At 39.0% G+C, this 15,520-nt stretch overlaps 1 protein-coding gene across 1 annotated transcript in view; it reads right to left on the bottom strand.

Annotated features, from left to right (window-relative positions):
* LOC127672480 (cytochrome P450 3A13-like) overlaps positions 1-7,846 on the bottom strand; it is a 77,196-nt gene extending 69,350 nt beyond the window's left edge. Inside the window, exons 1-2 of the mRNA XM_052167624.1 lie at positions 7,776-7,846; positions 6,164-6,257 (exon numbers count right to left, since the gene is read on the bottom strand). Of these exons, the coding sequence (XP_052023584.1) occupies positions 6,164-6,257; positions 7,776-7,846 (165 nt within the window). The remainder of the gene's footprint in view (positions 1-6,163; positions 6,258-7,775) is intronic.
* Positions 7,847-15,520: the final 7,674 nt, after the last annotated feature.

Below are 15,520 nucleotides of genomic sequence, written 5' to 3'. Positions count from 1 at the left end.
TCCTGAGGATGAAGAGATACTTCACTTGTCTCAGCATGCCCAGCAACAGCTTCAGAACCAGGAGATTTTCTTTATTTTCTTCAAAATCTTCAAGCACTAGACTTTCTACTTTCTTGGAAAGAAGTCAAGCAGTATATCCAGCTTCCTATTATTCCATTCAGATATTTGGTGTGTCTTCTCAGTTTAAACAAGCTTCTCAGTCAAGTCTCCATCATATCTCTGCTATGCCTCTGTCTCAATTTCAGTTCTCTAATGTTGTGTGCAGTTTAAGGCTACCAGATTTTCTCTGGGACCAGCTGAGCTACCACCCCCAACTGACTTCCCTTTTGTTTTTACTAGTCTGTAGCTCTGGGAGGTGATAATTCTACCAGCCCCTACCTGGCTTCCCTTGAATCCACAGACAAAACAAACACACATACACACACACACACACACACGCACACGCACACGCACACGCACACACACACACACACAAATGCCCATGCATATGTACACACACACATACACACATAAACACAGTTTGTTCCTTTCCTTTTTTTTATTTGATATATTTTTTATTTACATTTCAAATGATTTCTCCTTTTCTTCCTTTCCAATTCATCTACCTGGCAGAACTGCTGGGTGCTGATGTCTTTCACCTGGATAAGTGTGCCCTTATCACAACTGATGGGTGCTGATGTCTTTCACCTGGAAAAGTGTGCCCTTATCACAACTGCTGGGTGCTGATGTCTTTCACCTCAAAAAGTGTGCCCTTATCGATTCATTGTCTCCATCTCTTCGCCTACCCTAAACTTCAGTGGCTATTTCCAACCAACCTCTGTGAAACATGTCTGACCACCCACCTATGGTAGTGACCACAGACACCAGCGCCTTTTGAGACCTCATATAGTTCTTTCTCCAAATATGCCAGAAACCCCCTTCTCCCTCTTTGAATCTGCCTTTTCATCCTGGTATGTAAAAAATCTGCCTGTATTTTTTTCCCAGAAATTGGCCCCTGGCTTCTCTTACTGACAAATACTGAACCAATTGCGGAGAACAGGACCATCAGAATTGCCCTCCTTCAGTCTAGAGATCAGGTATGGCAAATCGTACTGATCATGTAACCTATCTGCCTACTGCTTGTTATGGTGCAAATCCCCAAGGCTTACAATCTTATAGTAGATAGATGTTACAGACATATCAATTCTTGACATCCACAAATGTGACACATGTCTGGGTTACTCCACATGTTTATCCAAATGACTAGGAATGCTGGTAAACATTAGTTTACTAATTGCTTAGAATCATTTTGGTACAATATCAGGCAAGCAGATCAATGGAATAGGATTGAAGACCCAGAAATGAACCAACACATCTATGGTCACATTGTCTTCGACAAAGGAGCTGAAAGCATCCAGTGGGGGAAAAAAGATAGTCTTTTCAACAAATGGTGCTGGTTCAATTGGAGGTCAACATGCAGAAGAATGTGCATCAATCCATTCTTATCTCCTTGTACCAAACTCAACTCCAAATGGATCAAGGACCACCACATAAAACCTGACACACTGAAACTAATCGAAAAGAAAGTGGGGAAGACCCTGGAGAACATGGGCACAGGGGAAAAGTTCCTGAATAGAACACCAATAGCTTATGCTCTAAGATCTAGAATTGACAAATGGGACCTCATAAAACTACAAAGTTTCTGTAAGGCAAAGGACACCGTCAAAAGGACAAAATGTCAGCCAACAGACTGGGTAAGGATCTTCACCAACCTTAAATCCGACAGAGGGCTAATATCTAATATATACAAAGAACTCAAGAAAGTAGAACCCAGAGAAACAAATAACCCCATTAAAAAGTGGGGTACGGAGCTAAACAAAGGATTTTCACATGAAGAACTTCGGAGAGCTGAGAAACACCTTAAAAAATGTTCAACACCATTAATCATTAGGAAAATGCAAATCAAAACAACCCTGAGATTTCACCTTACACCAGTCAGAATGGCTAAGATCAAAAACTCAGGAGACAGCAGGTGTTGGCGAGGATGTGGAGAAAGAGGAAGACTCCTCCACTGCTGGTGGGATTGCAAGATGGTGCAATCACTTTGGAAATCAGTCTGGCGGTTCCTCAGAAAACTGGGCATGTCACTTCCTGAGGACCCTGTTATACCACTACTGGGCATATATCCAGAGGATTCTTCAGCATGCAATAAGGACACATGCTCAACTATGTTCATAGCAGCCCTATTTATAGTAGCCAGAAGCTGGAAAGAACCTAGGTGTCCTTAAACGGAGGAATGGATACAAAAAATGTGGTATATTTACACAATGGAGTACTATTCAGCCATTAGAAACAATGAATTCATGAAATTCTTAGACAAATGGATGGAGCTGGAGAACATCATACTAAGTGAGGTAACCCAGTTTCAAAAGATCAATCATGGTATGCACTCACTGATAAGTGGATATTAGCCTAGAAACTTTGAATACCCAGGACATCATCGACAAATTAAATGCTGTCCAAAAACAATGGAGGAGTGGCCCCTGGTTCTGGAAAGACTCAGTGCAAGAGTATAGAGGAATTCCAGAACAGGGAAGTGGGAAGGGGTAGATGGAAGAATAGGGGGACGGAAAAGGGCTTATGGGACTTGCGGGGAGTGGGGATCCAAAAAGGGGGAAATCATTTGCAATGTAAATAAAAATAAATAAATAAATAAATAAATAAATAAATAAATAAATATTATTTCCTATAGCTAGCCATTGCAAATGTTAAAAACAACATTCCTGCATACACATTTGGTGCCTTTAAAAATTTGTGCCATCTTTAGTATTGTACATATAATTGGTTTCTCTTACATTCCTCAAAGGCCAGAAATTGTAAGTGGGTCTTTTAAAGTGTTTCTTAAAAACAAAAAGAATTGTACATATACCTGCTTACTCCTAAAAATCTTCTCAATTTTAATTCATTTAGATTATTTATTTTTGAGACTTGATCAACAAAGATTAACTGCTGCAGAGAATTTATGGCAGACATGCTCCAGATATAGAGGTGTTTATAGAAAGGTCTTGCTATAGGGAAACACTGTGGTCCTACTCTGTGCTTACGTCGGGAAATAGATATATTTTTGTTTTCCCAGATGCAGCTTATGAAGCAGCTTGGGTATCAAAGCACCTTTTCAGACATTCCTATTATTTGAAAGCAGCTGCTGTACTATGGGTGCCAGAAACTGGGGATGCAGATGATGATAAGTTTGAAGTCTCATTGATCATACTCCCAACTTGATGATAGGTTAAATGTCTCACTGCCAAAAAAAAAAAAATGTGTGCTCTATGAGACAAGGCAGCCTGTTACTTACATTCAATTAATTTTTAGCAATTCTAGCATTGCTTTCTACCACTTCCATGGAAGGTGATGAAGTCTACTGAGCCTATGAATCTGACGTCCATTTTGACACATAGACACTTAGGAAGCCTACATACTAATGATATGATGTTTACTGTGTAATTCTGATGTTTCAGTGTTCTATCTGCACTGGAATATCATGAATTATTTGCATTTTCATTGTAGTATCAGTATGGATGTTCTCATTTGAGTGACTGGTAAGGACTATTATTTTATTATCCATTTGGGATTAGGGGTAGAGCTTATCAAACATCACCAACTTATTCATCACCTGAGTTTTCTAGTTTCTGATCAATTCCATTATCCATTGGATAGACAATGCCCAGAATATGGTGAGATTTCTGTGCTTTTCTTCAGAATAAAATTCCCCTTAAATGGCATACTCCATGGTTCAATACTATTCCTTTCCTCTTAGTAGATGGATGATCCTAGATGTGCTCACCTCATCTGATTAAAGATAACTTCTTAGAACTTGCCCATTGGATATTTCCTATTATACCATAGTCAGTGAAAGGGGTGAAAAGGACCTTAGGCTGTTAGATGTCCACCTGGATAATCAAATGATCTATTGAAACAATGACAAACCATGCCATTGACATCACTTTATATTTTACCTTACCTAATCTATCAACCCTCCCTATATTGAAGTGAGTGAGAATCTCCCTATTCAAGAGACTTAGGGACACTTCAAAATTACTTGGGTCAGTTTTATTATTTCTGTGAAAATTCCTCTGCTCATTCAGACCTTATTTTACTTAACACCCTTCTTTTGCTATTGTTCCTGTGCACCTTAATGACACATTAAGTATGATGATTTTGATTAACACATTCTCTGTGAACTACATTAGGATTTTACTAAAAAGTATTTCTAGATCAATTTTAACCATAACTTTTACAGTACTAATAACAGGAAAACCAGAGACTGCTCTCAGAATGGCCATTGTCCTACAAGTGTAAACTGCCCGGTTTGTTAATCAGCTTTCTTATAATAGCTCTGTAGCTTGGCCATCACAAGAAGAAATGTATAAAACCCAGCATTTAAATGTTTTAAACATTGGGGTGTTTTACCTAGGAGATACTAGGATATCAGTTACAATTACTGTTGTGCTGGCTTTAGATACCTATATGTTTCTCTTCTAAGTAATGAGGGGGCAAGTGGGAATTGAAATGGGATAGAAGAATATATCATTTGCAGGGAATATAGCATCAGGATAATGTTAGTTTAGACTTCCTAACCATCAATCAAATTGTTAAATACCTGTTCAAGTTCATTGCACATTCAATTTCTCTTTAGATGTTTCTAAAGATATGTTACACAGTCTCTAAACATGTAACATCTTTGTCATCTCTGTATATTTGTTGAGTAGTATCCTCAAATTTCTTTTGTTGGAATGCTTTGATAGTATTAGGAGGCCTTTTCTAGTGTAAGGGACATCTGGGGCTTTTAAACATTTAGGTACAAATTACTGATCTGGGTACAAAAACTAAAAAGGGTGGTACTATTTGATCCATACTGATACAAAGTTCTTCCAGACAACATAGTCAAAGTCCAAACGGAAGAGTCTGTACAGAAAATACAAGCAGTTCCCGTTATTTCCAGGAACAGATTTCACAAGGCTCTGTCTCAATCTGGCGCTATGTCCTCTAAGCAGTCAAGGATGAAGTTTCTGGGATTCAAAACTTTCCCTCAGCCCATGGTTATCCCAACAAGTGTATTGCAAATACATAAAAAGAGGTCATCAAAAAATTATGGGGGAAGTTATTGCTTTTTAAAGTGAGGTCTAAAAGTGTGGAATTCTTTGGACCTTAAGCCCTCATTTTGGAAGAATTATGATCTAATGAGTAAACATTTAACACGTTGATCTGTTTTTAAAAATGATATGCCAGAACTCCATCTTTAGAAAGCATATACAAAATGTTTATGTAAATAAACATTTCAAAATTGCCTGTATGTGTGTTCATGTACATGTATTTGTATATATGTATGTATTTACACATATCACACACTACACACACTACAACTAAGTATTTTCATATTTATCACATCATGCTTTCATTGATAATTTTGTATAAATCTGCTTCTATTTTGAGAAACAAAACTCATGATATGGTTAAACATCTGTGGTTCATAGGAATTATCTAGTCTCCCATATTCCAGCTCCTTAGAGTTATACAAAGGGTCCTATTTTGTAGTGAAAAGGAGTAAAGCCAAATCTTCATTTAGGTGGCAAAGCCTTGGCTGCTATGTTGGAAATGAGAATACGGTTAAAGAGTTCCGTTAAGAATTCAAGTTTGTGCATATTCCCCCAAAGTACCAATATGATTCTTGATAGCCATGTACCCGAGCTACTCAACAAGTAGAGCAAATAATGTAACTGAAATCTAATTCAAATTGGTTGGGTGCCACTCAGTGGACTTATGCATATGATCCTTTTAATATTGATTAGGAATAATTGTACTTTTCAAGAATCTGAACTGAAAAAGAAACCTAAGTCTTTTATTTTTACACAATTTACACATTAGCATTTTGGCATCGGGCCTTTGTGTGTCAAGATCTAGGGTTCTCCCTTGACCTGACAAAAACCTGCAGTCACCAGCTCAAGTCAATAAATTCCAGAGATAATCTGGCAATGATGTTGGTGTAGCACAAACCATTTTAAAAGCTGAAAACTTTAGCATTTCATTGCAATGGCTACTTGTACTGGTGAACTGACACAGGGTTTCTTAACAGGCATGAAAATGACAGTCACTGAAGCAAAGTAAGTAGCTCAACATTACTTACCCTCCTGTAGAAAAGCATTGTCCCAATAAAAGGCAGAGGCTTGGGGCCAGGAATCCCCAGCTTTTTAAAATGTCCATGGGTAGAAGTTCCATAACTAAAACATGAAGGAGAAAACCAGGTCATGGACATACTAACACATACACATATATGAAAACACAGGTTCATATGGTACCTATACCATATGTATAGGTATTGATATATGCACATATATATTCACACAGGTACTAATTTATGTATATCATTGACTCAATATATATGAGTATATTCATGTGTATATATGTTTCTGTGAATATATATTCTTGGATACAAATATTGACAGTTACTAGAATCTTTCCAGTGAGGAGACAGGTAACCAGAATTTAACATAAACTTTTAGAGTATTCATACCCTTCACATTCCGACTTAGCATAGACATTTTAGGTTAATGCTTGATGTTTCTAATCCTAGAGTTAATAAGTAATACAACTTTATAAACTAGTTTGAATGTTACTGAGGGCCTCACGGACTTAGGAAGTAAGCACAGATAACCACTATGGGTAACCTGAATGCAAGGTCCACAAGATCCCTTGTGAATGTTATGTAAGCAGTGAGCTGTGAGTTTGCTCAACTTAAGAGGAACTTTCTGAGTTGTCATGTCTCACAGTCTGCAAACTGTTCATAACTTCAAACATGTAGGTGTTGGGATGGAGAGAAGGCTCAGCAGTTAAGAACATGTGCTGCTCTTGCAGAGGTACCAGATTCTGTACCACACAAACACACACACATACAAACACGCCAACTCACAGCATGTTATAATCCCAGTACCTAGGAATCAAGTACCTTATTCTGACATTCATATTTATCACACATGTAGGCAAAACAGTAATGTGCATGAATACTCTCATTTAAAGATACAGTATTTGGAAGGCACCATTTGTTCAGGTGTGGTGATTTCTTGCTGCAGATGCCTTTGAGCCATTCATGCCCATGGAAGTAATACTTAAAACAAATTACTGTCATAGCACCATAATCTTTTGTCTCTCCAAGGTATCATTGGTGACATGGTCATAAGATGTTTTCTTCCATTTTCCCAAGAATAGTTGAACAGCACCATGAGTTACCCAAATGATATTACAACTATATAAGTCATCATATATCTGTCTTATTTCTTCCAAGGCTTTTGGTACTGAGTACATCAGCTAAATGCACTTAATTAATTGACTTTGTAACCTAGCCATCTATATTGAAAATACTTTCTGGACAAACAGGCTACAGGCAGAATAATCTTTAACATCTCAGGTGTAGACATTGTGAGTTCTATATCCTAAAAACGTTTCTGTACTAATGTGACAAATTACAGACCAATAACACAAAACTACCAAGGTAAGTAATTGAATAACCATTTCAAGCCTGGTCTTTAGTCTCACAACACTGGCTCCTAAACAAGAGTTTGACAGTATGGCTGAAAAGCTCAGTGAGATAAAATATTTCGTTTACAGCAGATTTCTTTTATCATCCCTGGCAGAATGCATTTTCATTGGATAATAACTTTTGTTTTCTAAAAGGGAATAAGGGCCTAAGAATCATCCCAACTATTGGAATACAAAGAAGAGGAGTCCGAGCCTTTACTCACAGGTAGAGCAGCACGACGATAGTTGACAACAGTGCCCATGTTTCCATGGAAAAGTTTGGAACCAGGTCCATTGCTTTGACTTCAACAAATCTATTCTCTGACTTTTCCTAGCAGGTAAGGCCTTGAGTTCCCCTTCTGCATCCAGTTGTGTATCTGTGCTGCCAATGAGCAGTATTTATGTGCTAGGGCAGTAGGTGGAACAATCAATATTGTCAGTTGAACAATGAACTTTGTATTCTATGTACTGAAACATGACTTTCCTCTTTACAGTTAGCAATTGTTCATTAAAACTGACATTTTAAATTTTTTGTAGTTATTTTCTGCAGGAAATTAATAACTAAATCTATGTTCTCAGAAAGACCAAAGATCATGAATATTTTAAATAAAAATTATAGTAATGTGAGTGATGCTAAATTTCCATTCTATATTTATGTAGCTTCCTACATTGCAAAGTTTATTAAATATTTGCACCCCTGCTCCTTTTGTAAATGTTTATGCACATAAACATTCCATATCTCTGGAACACTTTAAATACCTTAAAATGTGAAGTATTACATTTAGTAACAAAGTATGACAAAATGCCAGCCTAAATAAATAAATAAAATCACCCTCAGATAAATTACAATGTCTCATGCATTTCTTCTTCTTCTTTTTTTTTTTTTTGGTTTTTTTATTTGTTTTTTTTTTTTTTTTGTTTGTTTGTTTGTTTTTTCTAGACAGGGTTTCTCTGTGTAGCTCTGGCTATCCTGGAACTCACTCTGGAGACTAGCCTGGCCACGAACCCAGAAATCCACCTGCCTCTGCCTCCCAAGTGCTGGGATTACAGGCATACGCCACCACCACCTGGCTCATGCATTTCTTTCTTGTCTTTTTTTTCTCAATTCACTTTTTTGTACATATTCTTCTTACACTATGTCATTATTATTGGAATAGCCTTGACACTGCTCACTATTGCATGTGCAATCCCAGTGTCTTGGTGCACTAGGATTCAAAACAACAATAAACATACCATAGAAGTAAATTGTTCTTTAAAAAATAAAAATATGATGATGTTGGTGAACACATTTTAAAAATTTTTTATAGTGTTGTTTTCTTTCATTTCCTTAGTAATCCACATACTGTACATCCTCCATAGCTGAAGAAGTGTGGCATACTATAGATTGGACTTCTGAAAAGGCATCACATTCACACTCTACTTGTACCTTTAGTGAATCCCTAAGATGAGGTATTTTTAACAACATAATCATCTTTATTAACAATTCCAGAAATTATGAAACAACACTCACCAACTCTTCCCATTTTTACTTGCATGCATCTTGTGGTTTCTGAGCACTGACTAACAAATACGTATCCTTGGTGCAGCATAATCACTTCTTAGTCATTTTGCTGGTTTATTTTCTTCCAAATTTTTGTTATTGTAATAGTGGTGGTGATGGATATTTTTTGTTAGTTACTATTACCAGATCATGTAAAATTTCTATTATATTTTGTACATTGAAAAAAGTTTTTCTTCTGAGACTCATTAGATAAAAGTCATAGATTTCCTCACAAAGTTCCATAGAACATGCTTCTATCCATAAATCTAAGGCAAATGAAGTAGTCTTTTGAATTAATTATGCATAGTGTATAGCTTGATTTTCCAATGTTCCTTGTTCAGAATTTGACTCACATGAAGTGAAAAACAAAACAATTTTTTCATGAGTACCTGTTCCAAGAACATGCCTAAGGCATGTAAAGAATAATGAATCCCTGTAGAAATGTAATAGGAAACTACTTGCAGAGAATTATCCTTGTACCAAAGAACAATTAGGAACCTAAGAAATACTCTGCAAGAAGAATAGGAGTTGTATCCCATGAATTCTTAATGCATGCCCATTTCCCATGTCTCTGGAATGTCCAAGAGATGCCCACATCTCTGATTTTCCATCTCTTTCCCCATGCTCTCCCTACACTTGATCTGCCTACCCCTTCTTCCTTTTCCTGCTGCTCTCAAGGTCAACCAGTTGAGTTCCCAAGCCCTAAGTTTCCGCTTGCTATTTTCCCATGCAGTTCTGCAGTCATGTGGTCTGCCCTAACCTCTTCATACTTCACATTACAGGTATACACTGTAGCAACAACTCCAGACATGTGCCGACATTGGTGACCACCTCGTGAAACCGCTATACCCAGTTTCCTGACTGGGAAAATCCAATAGCAGCAAGCATAACCCTGTCCCCATATTCCATTTTCCTGGCCACTGCTCTGCCTTTATCCTTGAAGGACTTTTGGTCCCTGGGACAAATAGACGACTGCAACTATCAGGTACTACCAGCTCTATCTCTTTCACTGGAGGCCTGCTCCTTTTGGATGAAATAGTGAAAAAGTAGAAGTGGTTCATTCCTGCTGTTGTGCCTGTCCCAGCAGCCTGGCTGGCAATGAACTGGAGGGCAATGGCTGACTTGCTTATATCTCATGGAGATTATAACTCTGAACTCCTCAATCTCGTTATCCAGCTCACCAGGTTCCCACTGTTTAGTTATACCATGCCAACCTCTTGCTTCAAATCCCCCACAGCCTTTGTGGAGCACCTAAGGCAAATCCATGCTTGGCTGCCATACCTTTCTCTCTTGAACCCAAACAGGACACCATTTGAAGATAGACACAATACAAACAGTTCAGAAACCATGGTAACTCAATTTCTGGGCACAACAACTAAAACCTAGTGTTGTAAGACTTATTAAAATCTGACCCCCTCCAGTGGCTAATTCTTGCAGATCCTCCATGATACAAAGAATCTGTAGTAGTTACCTTGTACCCCTCTGTTGCCCCAGATTCAGAAAAGCCTTACTCTCTCCTGCTTCCTGTATTCTTTCATCCAACCCAGAAGTCCTACCTACTAGTCTAGTGATTGACTCCTTTATTCATTTGGGGATTTGTTCAAAAGAAGAGCACCAGGCCTACCCAGGACAACTAGCAGGCTGAAGCATTTAGACTCAACTACCTTTACCTGAATCCCTGGAATCCTAGAGCCAGTATGGGCAAGCAACTCTATTTGCAATGTCAGAGGCCTGTTGATATCAGGAATGACTAGCTCTACCTATTGAGGTTTTCTTTTACTGTCTATTGTAATGCTAATGTTGGCCCACAAACCTTTAAGTCTGCAAATAGATCCTGTGATCCTGTCTCCAATTTAGAGATGCAGACACCTAATAGCTGAGCAAAAGAGACATAGGTGGGTTTAGGTTTCACAGTCTTTGGGGATAGTAGGATGAAGAGAAAAAAGAAGGTGCAGGTAGGAGAAGCTGGCATTGGTTAAAGGTCAAGAGTCTATGGCCCCCAGAAATGCCCAATTGGAGTTAAGTGCAACCCAGAGAGAACAATGTAAAAAGTACATAATAACTTACTTTTATGGATAAAAAAGTAGATTCTAATAGCATGGAGAGTCAGCAGCTGACCAACTATCATGCATGCTTACGGCTTACTATAAGTAACCAAAATCATGTATTGAAAAGGAAGATATAATAACTGATATTAAGGAAATTAATGAAAAAAATCAAAAATCATTAGGTCTTACTTCAAAAGCCTGTATTCCAAAAATTGGTAACTATTAATGAAATTGATCATTTTGTAGAAATATATTGCTTACCAAAGATGAATCAAGATCAGGTATGTCATTTTGGTGATTTCTCAGAAAACCGGGAACAGTTGTGACTCATGATTCCTGGGCATATAGCCAAAAACATTATTTAATATTACACAAAGACACTGTTCAACTATGTTTGTAACAATTCAAAATTATCAGAAAAAGGAAACAACTTAGATGTTTCTCAGCTGAAAAATGGGTTAAAAATGGGATACATCTGCACAATAAAATACTATTTAGCTATTAAATACCAAGACATCATAAATTTTGCAGGCAAATGGTTGGAACTTGAGAATATCATTCTGAATAAGGTAAGCCAGTCCCATAGTATTTAGTCACTTATAATTCCATATTAGCCCTAAAATGCTGGAATCATGTTACATTCCACACACCCAAAAAAACTGAACAAGAAGAAAGGTCCAAGTTAGAAAGTTTGAGCCTGACATAGAAGTAGGAATAAAATAGTCATAAGAAGTAGATGTAGGAAGGAAACTGGGAGGGAGGAGAATGTGGTCAGAAATGGGGCACTCATGATCAGGTATGGAGAAGGACCAGAGAGATGGTTAATGGCCATAAAAAATAATGGAAATCTACACTGACAGAGGCAAGGTGAGTGGCATCTACAGGATGGGACAGAGATCTGGGTAAGGGTGGCATCCCAGAATCAAGGGGGGTGGTCTTTTGTGGGACTCACTACATTGGAGATATGGAACCTGAAGAGTCCACCTCCTGTAACCAGACAGGAATCCCAGTGAAGCAATAGAGACACCAACCCACCCACAAAAATTTCAGCCCCAAGCTTTCCTAACTAGAAGAAATGAAGGCATATGTGTTGTAGCAGAGCCTGAGGGAATGACCAACTAACAATGGGCTCAACTTGAGCTCCATCTCATGGGCAAGCACCTAATAATGATACTTGTCATGCCCACCCTCGCCGGAAAGGAGGACGCAACACCAGGGAGTTCCTTCCTTCTTATGGTTTAATTCAGGAACCTTGAATTAAGCTTATTTCTTCTTTTGGCGGCCCTGGGCTCTCTCCCTGCCTGACCTTATATAGCCTACTCAGCTCCGTCTGCCAAGAGAGATAGCTAGCTGCTTCCTCATTGGTGAACTAAGTGAGTTCTTCATTAGCATGTAAGTGTGATAAGGAATACAGCACACTGCACATGTACTAAAGTAATTTACTACCAGGGAGCTGAATCTGGCCAGCGCCATCTTGTAATAGAGATGAACAAAAGGTGGCTTACTACATATCACCCTTTTTGTTTTAATAGAAGCCGTCCCAGGTCAGAGCTAATCGTGTCACTGGCATTCTGCTGACCAATGACCCCTGACTTAGGTCATCTCTGCCACGACTTGGTCTTACCAATCAGAGGGTTAACCTATCGCTCACCGGGCCCCATGTCATAGGTTGATCCAAGTGCCAAGAAGTTGCCCGTCTTTGAGTGTCATTGGATTCCAGACAGTATAGTATGTACAGTAATATATGCTCAGTGTACCCTGGAGCGAAGGCTTCTAAGATTTTAGAGAGGCCAGCCAAACAGAGACATCTTCCTGAGCGTCCATAGCTGGAAGGGCCTGATAAACTATGGCTCTATGAACTGCATGATCTCGTCTAATGCGGCAGAAGCACCAAAGGCAGACGAAAGCTGTTAAACACATAAGGGTGGCTATAGCTAACATCCCAGCCCACTCTTTGATCCAAGAAAAGGCACTGGAAATCCACGAGGTCAGGTCCTCCATGGTGATTGGCTTCAGTCTTGTGGCATTAAGCAAAGCTATCTGAAATACAAACTGTTTGGTTAATAATTCTCCCTCAAGAGACCAATTTCCTTTAAGGAATTCACTGATATTCTACTGACTTTCTTTTAGAGCTGTCCTAATCACCTGGAGGGGAGTAATACACAATTCTGGGGTATGTTTAACGCAAGATACCTGCACCATTGTTACAAGTGCATCAATTTCTTCTTGTAGGATATCTACTCTCTGATTCAAAAGTCGTATTCCAGCTTCTAAATGTGTATTATATTGATTTTGAGTCTGTAATGCTCATGCAGACCGCTCAACTATACTCTTCACTACCTCTGCAGTCTGTACTTGAGATGCCACGGCAACTGCAGCAGTAGCAGCGGCTGCTGCAGATATAGTAATGGCTGTAATAATGGCAGCAGTAATACCAAAATCTCTCTTGACATGGAACAATTGTCCTACAGGAAAAGTGTCTCGGTCTTCTATAACTAGAATGGGCACAAACATGGGTAGGTGAACTACCAAGGCAGTATCATTGCTGCCATCCCAACATTCTGATAGATAGCATTGTGTATGAGTACTGTTACAATCTAGGCGATCACCAGACACATCGGTACTAATAAGGAAGAAAAAGGGTGGTTTGAGGCAAACCGGGGCAGAAGAATAACTTATGTTTTGCAAAAGTGAGTTTATGATTATATTAAGAAGTCTGACTGCCCTTTTGTTAACATTCCTAACAGCAGATATATCATAAAGAAAAAATTCTTCTCCCTTAATGCGAGCAAGAGGAGCTAGTGAGGTAAAAGCATTTTGGTAATTTGACAAGATCCAATCATACCATGGCCATGCATTCTCTGCTCCAGTTTGTTCCCCCCTTTTTTATTTTTAAACACACTATCAGGCGAGAGTAGAGGTCTGACCCCTGATGTTTTCAGCCCATTGAGTGGACTTATGGAAATCATCTTATTAGGCCTTTGAGGCTGCCAGCCAGGCCTGGGGGGACTATCCAGCTTTAATAGCTGAGTGCCTGCACCATCATTGCAGCCTATCTCTGTTGGACAAACCTCATCTTATAGATACACCACAGGCAAGCAAATGCTATTAAAATCATGAGAACAGCAAGGCCTTCAAGTCCCGCCCACTCCTTCAGATGATTCACTGCCGAGCTGATCCATGATGACAGTCCTTATGCCAAAGACACATCCATTCGAGTGGAATTCATGGTCACGATGGCCATACGGAGTTGGTCCATCAGGGCGTCAAATTCACCAGTCCAATTTCCTAAAAGATACTTAGACATTTGTTTAGACAAATTCGCAGCTCTTGTAAAATTTTCATACTGAATGTTGGAATACATAAACTAGAATACTTCCACTGACATCCCAATTGGGCTAGCTGCTACAAGGTCTCAATTTTTTCTTGTACTAAATCAATTCTTGGTTTATAACCATTAAGCCTCCTTTCAGTTGACCATTAAGGCTCACTTGCACATCAATTGCATGAGCAACGCTAGATGACAGATTATTTAGGGCATGAGCCATCAGGTAACATATTATCTCCAAATGCAAAGCATAGGCTACCAGACAAGGTCATATTTCTATTTTCACCTATTTTAGCTATTTCTTTATCTAAAGGTAAATAGGACACATCAAAAGTTTTGTTAGCACTAAAAAGACGGGGAAACAATTTGGCATCATGGAGTATCGGCATGGGTTTTGGAAACACGGAGAGTATTCCCCATCTCTGCTCCATCCAAACCATCATCTGGCTCCTGATGAGGATCAGTAGCAACAATAGTATCTTTATTTTTGTTGCACTTCTGGATCAGTTTCTCAGGAATCCACACCGGGTCTTGTCGATCCTGAGGAAACACGCAAACAGAACCCCTCGCCCATGCTAAAACAGGATCTGGGCCATTCCATTGATTGGTAAGCACATCTTTCCATTTTACATAGCCCTTCAATGAGCTATCATAACATTGATGTCGATCAGCGGCAGAGCGGCCATCATGATCCAAATTTTAAAAAATTTAAAGTGAAGAGAGCTATGTAGAGTTGCTCCTTTGGTGTTCTTCCATTCCCTATTCCTCCCTTTTGTTTTATTAAGCATTCCTCCAAGATGCGGCGGGCACGCTCCACAATGCCCTGGCCTTGGGGATTATAGGGAAACCCACGATTTAACTGTACATTCATTTGTTTGCAGAAAGACTAGAATGACTGAGCAGTATACGCTGGACCGTTATCTGTTTTTAACTGACAAGGCTGCCCCCAGGCAGCCCATGCTTCAAGGCAATGTCCAATCACATTGCGAGCCTTCTCTCCACTCATGGCAGTAACATGGATAATGCCAGAGCATGTATCCACAGAGACATGAA

Source organism: Apodemus sylvaticus, chromosome 22 (genome assembly GCF_947179515.1).
Source record: "Apodemus sylvaticus chromosome 22, mApoSyl1.1, whole genome shotgun sequence".
Taxonomy (NCBI): domain Eukaryota; kingdom Metazoa; phylum Chordata; class Mammalia; order Rodentia; family Muridae; genus Apodemus; species Apodemus sylvaticus.
Note: the sequence above shows the minus strand (reverse complement) of the source record. Positions and strands in the feature narration are given on the sequence as shown.